At 42.4% G+C, this 7,119-nt stretch overlaps 1 protein-coding gene across 1 annotated transcript; it reads right to left on the minus strand.

The window, feature by feature from the left end:
* Positions 1 to 1,215: 1,215 nt before the first annotated feature.
* On the minus strand, positions 1,216 to 7,119 carry COQ3 (coenzyme Q3, methyltransferase). The gene is made up of 7 exons (XM_032185712.1): positions 7,032 to 7,119; positions 6,435 to 6,558; positions 5,925 to 6,077; positions 5,673 to 5,772; positions 4,323 to 4,565; positions 3,469 to 3,628; positions 1,216 to 2,232 (listed from the first exon to the last, which is right to left on the minus strand). Coding segments are annotated over exons 2-7 (855 nt in total). The 5' UTR covers positions 6,437 to 6,558; positions 7,032 to 7,119; the 3' UTR covers positions 1,216 to 2,035.

Genomic DNA, 7,119 nt, shown 5'->3' on the forward strand with positions numbered 1-7,119 from the left:
AAATACAAGTATGCAACAAGCAAGGACTAGAAAGCCAGGATAACAGCTACTTATGTAAATACTTGGATTTAAGACTTTTAAAGCAAGCTAGAATCAGCTGTTCTATCCCAGTTTTAATTACTTTAATCATATTTTACCTAATTGGTCTCAAAGCAAACAGGTAAATAGGCTATTATCTCCCTCAGGGAATGTTTCCAGTGGGCTCCTGCAGGAATCTGTCCTGGTCTCAGTGCTTTTCAGGTATTATTTCAATTCACTGTTGATGAGATTTGAAAGTCATCTAGACTGAAGTTGGTTACTTAGCGTGGGGAGCTAAAATTACAGAGTTTAAAATGCTTAAACACAGGGCTAGGAACAAAGCCTGCTAGTTATCTGCTGTGGCTTCACATTTTTCCCAGTGTTGCTTGTCTCCCAAACACTATGCCCTTCCTTCTTTGCACAGGTGACCAAGGGAGTGGAGGCTCCCATGCGAAAGAACAAGGTCAGGCAGAGCAGAATGAGGGAGTTACTCCTGCAGAAAGCTCACATACTGCATCCATCTCTGCTGTCATGCTGCAAAAAGGAAGAGCAAGAACTGGAATGGATTCAGGTTCTTACTATAAAATTTTATACAAACTCAGAAACTTACAGCTACTACTGCCACAGTGTAGAGATCATTTTCTCTTGAGTAAATAGACTGAGATTAAAGGATGACTCGACTCAAAACTACACCAACTGCATTTACAAAAAAAAAAAAAAAAAAAAAAGATGTTAGGACATCACTGGCTGGAATCTGAGTTTAAACCATTTCAACTGAGTTTAAACCATTTCAACTAATGAACGTTCGGAACCATTTCCTCATCGACAGTGCCTTCTCCATCATCGAACTTGGGAATTTTTCTTACCACAAGCCAAACTATTGCCCAGGTAATACAAAGCAGCATTTACTGTCATAGAAACGTTCACGCTAGAGAATCCTTTTCAGTATTAGTATCTATGAATGCTATTACTTACATTACCAGTTAGCTACATTCTTATGTACATCATCAGATCCATCATGAAATGTGGATTTCAAGGTACCATGCAGTAAAACAGCAATAATGCAAACCACAGTAGAAACGCCCAAGTAGCAGAAAAAAAAGCTTAGTTGTCACCCCTGCAAACTGCACGTTAGCATGGCCAGCCCACCTCTCTACCGACATAGCTGAAAGAAAGAGAAGGAAAGAGATAAAACCATAAACACACATAACACATTTTATTTAGGAAGTCCTATTTCAGAGCAGATTAACACTTTTCCTTACCCTAGCACCAGGACTTAACATCTGACTAGGTGTGGCATTGCAATTCTAGGATAGTCTGCTAACGTGTCATTTTTCAAGCTTAAAGCTCTGGTTGCTCCTTTTATTCAGGTAGAAGAAGGTTGAAACAACAGGCACAGACGAAGTACCTTTATGGTGGTAAGACTTCTGAGACAGAGGCATTCTGGGCAAGGAAATTCTTCTTCCACTGAAGTCAGCTCACATCAACTGTAGAAATAGCACGACCCAACAGAAAAGGTTTGCTGCTCTCTTTATCTTTTCCCTCTCAGGAAGAAAGCACAATATGGAAACAAGTGGTGTTTTCTGAAGTGTTTTGTATATTTTAATTGACTCAGTTGTGTAACGGATACATATAAAGCATTTCAGTTCTCAAACACTGTTTTCAAACTCACTCTACACTTAAGCTATCATTCTCTGGAGATCTGGGTTTTCCTCAGATCACACACAAACACCATCACACATAATAGCTTGGAGGGAGGCTCTTGACAGATTAATTTGAAACTACTTTCTCATAAAAATATTTATTCTTCAAAAGCTTTGCTCACTTCAATCTTAAATGATTCCTGAGATAATGGGCGCTTGTTTTTTTCTGAGACTGCCCGAAAATATTTGTCCAAAATAGCGTCAGCATTATTAATGCAAACTGCAAGCTTGTTGTCACAAAAGGCTTTATTATGTCCATCTGTGTAAAACCTTTTCTGTTCCTGGGGCAGTCCATCAGCACGCATCTCAGATGGTCACACGCTGGTGCCAGCTGTGGCTGAGCGCTGCTCGCTTTCCATCTCTGACAGAGACTCTGTTGGGCTTGACGGTCCCCCAGCACCAGATTTCACAGCGTGCATCGCATAGTTAATGCTCGTGCTTTCCATCCAGCTCCACGACCCCGTCAGGGGGTTGTACAGCATCCCATTCACAGCCTGAACTGAGAAGCCATCTAGAAAAGTAAGAAGGCATACAGCAACTGTGTCTTCAAATACTGTAAATCGCTGCCACATAAAGCACTTTAGAATGGCGTCTGAAATTATTCCACTGAGCTGTGGACAGTGCTTCACAAGCTTGTTTTTGTCAGATACCACCAGAAGCAGTGACAGCAGCATCACCACTGGCAGTGCTGGTGATAGCTGGTCCTTGCTGTTGGTGGCAGCAGCAGGAGCCCTGTGCCAGGCCAGCATTACCACGCTACATGGTGAGCCACTGCAAAGCAGCCTGCTAGGAACCCCAGCTTCACACCACCACGTTGTGGTGAACGGTAACATTTTCTGTAGGCAGACACATCCTTCAGATCGACACCATATACTTCAAAATCAAAATGTGTGCAAGTCTTTGGAAGGGTTTTGCAGATTCCCTTTAGAATGGGAAATACAGGAAAGGCAGAAGAACACAATCACTGACTCAGCACAATCAGAGGGATTTAGCACTCCCTGCTGAGCAGCTCTCAGTTCACTGCATGACTGTGCTGTATCCCAGGGGGATGCACGAGACAAGGCAGAAAACAAACACCCTATCAAAACAAATCGCTCCACAGCACCTGCTTCTCCTTCTGAAGAGAGAATGGAAAGAACCACCAGCATGTGAACAGGTGTTAGACATGATCCTTACTGAAAGAATAACAACTCATACTCCAAGTTCTTTACAGGGAACTAAAGCAAAGTGGAATATGAGGTGAGAGGGTTTTAAAACATCTGCAGAGAAGGAGGGCAATAAGCAAACTCTTCCAGCTCAGTGCTTTGTCTATTTTAAAAGCAATCAAACCACAGAAATTAAATTATTTGTTCAAATCAGCATGGTACAGTTTGTCAATAGCTGACTAATGAATTTGTGGTAGGTTTCATCTTCACATTCTTAAAGAAATCTTTTAGTAACATTGTAAGAATCAAGAACATAGAGCAGTAACCAGAAATAAAAACACCTCCTCCTAACAGGAAGATGACAGACAAAGCAATAGCAGCAGTGCAGCTCCCGAGTGCCAATACCGTTATTTTCTGACACCTGTCCTGGAAGATATGAAGCACGTCAGGGCACACATCCTGCCATCAGGACAGGATGGAAAACCTTGCTTGGCCTTTTCCCTTGTTGGTAGCCATCACCCCACCTATCTCATCCCCTTGCCATTTCTCCAGTGAGCATCTGAGTCTCTCTCTGTGTTCCCATCACCTGGCCTGGTACTTACATGATTCCAGGAGGCGCTGCAGCTCTTCAGGGGGAACAAACTTCTCCCACTCATGCGTTCCTTCTGGTACGATGCCTACTATTTTCTCTGCGACCACAATTCCCAGGATATAGGACAACTGTGTTTTATTGATTGTAGTAATGAATAAAGAACCTTCAGGCTAATTAAAATATTAAAATGATCAGTTAGAATAATATTTAATAAAAAAAATGAACTGCATATTTACTTGCATTAAAACACATTACTTGTCTATCTACAAGTTGATATGCCGCAAGAGTAAGAACTAATTTCATCTCAGGACAGGTTATTTACAAGCATACAAATACAATTAAAAAGTCAGAATATAATCTTCTAAGATCATCACCTGGTAGTCCTTAAAAAGTTCACATAACCAAAGTCTTGGATGGTCTGAAAACCATTTCCTTGCCCCAAAAACACCTAACAAAGTCATTTATAATATTGCCCAGGAAATGAATAAAAGATAGGTGATTTTTTTTTTTTTTAATTAACACTGCCATGTTTCCTCTTACCTAGATGAAATCAGACTCATTCAGATTTATTAAGGTCTTGATGCAAAGCAACATTTCAACATTAGGCAGTGTCATTAACACTTTTTTAAAGCAGGGCTGGGGAAATAAATTTCCTCCCACTTCAGGTTCCCAAAGTTGGGAAGATCAGGAAGATGTACTCGCATTATCAAGGAGAATGGGAGGCACCTCCAGAGCATGATTCAGACCTCAAGCACTTCAGGGTGAATGAATGCAGATGTTGGTGTTTTCACATAGCTTCAAGTTAAAGCCTTGATAATAAAAGAGAATAAATATTCCCAATAATGAAAGCAAGAACTCTCTTACCTTTAACACCTGGGAGCAACACTTGATAAACGTTTCAAGGTCAGCCACATGCTCCACTACTTCTGAAGCTACAATTACATCAAACGTTTCCATACACTCTTCCACCATCTCATCCAGTGAACTGGACTTGTACTGTATTCTCTTGGCCAGAACTGGATCAAATGACTTGTGCTGATCTGCTGTTCTAATGTTGTCCTCCAGAGGATCAATTCCGGTAACTGAAGCTCCCAGTCTACCTAGAGGCTAATAATACAGAGTAGCATTTATTCTCTGCACGAAAACAATTTACTTAAAGGTGTCAGCAACTCTGCAACGTACACAAACGGCGCAGAGAACACCTGTATGGGAAAAAGACAAACAACAATAAATGATGAATGCTGATCCAGCAGTTTTGTTTTAAATGGTTATTACAGGGGAAGAAACACACATTTAGTGCATGGGGGGGAATAATTTTCTCAAACACAGAATTATATACTGGAATATATACATTTAAGTTGTTTTTCAGAATAAACTGTTCTGAGTTCAAAGATTTCCTCCACTATTACCTGCAGATCCTGGAAAGACAAAGAGGAAGAATCAACAGTATTCAAAGGGGAGAAAACAATGCCAAATTTAATTACTGTCATTACTTTCTCTGACATCCACCTGTAATGGTAAATCCTCATATCTTTTTAATGGTTACTTAATGCATGATTATCTCTGGTACTTTCTCACTGCTGAGAACTAAACACTGATGTTTGCTAGGATAGCATCACGCTTGGCTGTCACTCAAGTTTCTCCAGTGTCTTCTTACTCATAGGTTAACACCTCAGTCATCACCTCTTCTGAAACTGAAACAGACTGCAGAACATGACCACATGTATGTTATTCCAACCTGAAATTCACCGGTCATTCAGCCTGAGAAGGCCACACAGCAGATCAGTTTTGCCAGTCTTGTCAGAGAGCTGACTGTCAAAAGACCACAGCATTTTGCTTAGAATGTATTAGAGGGGGAGGGAAAAAAAAAAAAAAAAGAAAAAAAAATTCAGGTGCCTTTGCAACACTTCATTTCAGATGCTGATGCAGTTCCTAGAATAACTCAGCTAGATCTGTCATGCTAAATTTACAAACTACCCAAAATCTACTGACGAAATACAGCCACTGCAAATAGTTATTTCTCAATCCCAAGTTTCTGCAGACTGCTCAGGAGTCTGTGCTGTTTGTAGAATACTTCAGAACATTTGGCAACTAAACTACCATGAAAGAGAAAGCCCCTTCTCCGAGGGTTAGGCATTAAACAGCATAATAGTTAAACAATTAAAAAACTTCATATGCTTTTTAACAAGAGAAACAGAGTACCCTGTTTCTTACCTCACTTAGCAGACCACCACCACAGCCAACATCCAGAATCTTTATTCCAGAAAGCGGGCTTCCCAGATGATAATTGCTACTCATGTTCAACAGAGTATCTCTGAAAGAAAAAGGACATGATTAAGGCCAAACTTACAAGGTGGTTTAATAGATGTAACATGGAGTTACCTTAAGGATCATTGTTATTCTTAGTGTTTTTTTTGAGGTTGCACAGATAGAGCACATATAAAACATCTGTCTTCAGAACCATACCTAATAAATGGCACTCTAAGGTCATTCATAGAATGAAGGGCTGAATAGTCTCCTTCTTCATCCCACCACTTATGTGCAAGGAGCTGGAATTTTTTCATCTCCTTTGGATCCACTGATGACTGTGAGGTGCTGAAAAGTCTCTTCACGGTGAGCCTAAATAATGAAAGCTGAGTATCATGAAATTAATACCTGAAATATGATGGGAAAAACAAACCCTGCATATTCAGACAATGAAAAAAAAAATAAATAAATAAAACTCATGGTCCTTTAGAGACTCATTATACTTGATTAAAAGCAAACAGATCTTCTGCACCGTATGTATAATGTGTCTTCCAAAACAGATGGCTGCATACCTGTAATTTTTAAATTAGTCATTTGTAAAACAAAAATAGGCTTCGACAAGAACACTTTATGATGTTTAAGAATTACTTCAAGCGACACTGTCACAAAGTAAACCTAAATTATTATTGATGAGGAGTCACGTGGAATTATTTTAGTCGCACTACTTACATGCTGCTTTTTATTTCAGTCAGAGGGGTGGGCAGAGTGCTACTGGCCTCCAGCTGTGCTTTGTGATTATACTTCTGCAGAACAGGCCTTGGGCCCGTCCGAAAAGACAGCTCGCCATGGCCACCTGCATGAACAGAAGAAGGGCGACGGGATGGGAAACACCAGCGCTGAGAGCTCAGAGGCACAGAGATCTGGTTTACCAGGGCTGCTCTAAGAACTCCTGCGTGTGGCTCTCAGCGCTATGGTTGTATTAGGAAAAGGAAGCCGGTGGCTCACTAGAAGTCATGAGGACTGCTTTACAGTTTTACTGAGATATTAACTGTGCAGGCTCTTGCTCACTGTGCTGCTGGAGGCGTACACCCACACCCCCCCCGGGCTCCAGTTCCTGGTTCGCTGTATCTTAGCGCAAGGCACTGCTGAGGAAACTCACATAAACCCCCACGGGCCCGCTCTCGGAGCCCTTCCCCAGGCCAGCACACGCCAGCTGTGCCCTCACACCCCCTTCGCACCCCCCTCACAGCCGCCCCCAGCCCCAGCCGCACGCCCCGAGCGCCCCCCGGGGGTCCCGGCTCCCGCCGCGGCCCCTCCGCCGCTCACCGCCCGCGGCCGCCTCCCGCCGGCCCCGCAGGGCGCGGGCGATGGCTCGGAGCGGGCCGGGGCCGCTGCCGCCCCGCACGGCCCCGGG

The sequence above is a fragment of the Aythya fuligula genome, chromosome 3 (assembly GCF_009819795.1).
Source record: "Aythya fuligula isolate bAytFul2 chromosome 3, bAytFul2.pri, whole genome shotgun sequence".
NCBI lineage: Eukaryota > Metazoa > Chordata > Aves > Anseriformes > Anatidae > Aythya > Aythya fuligula.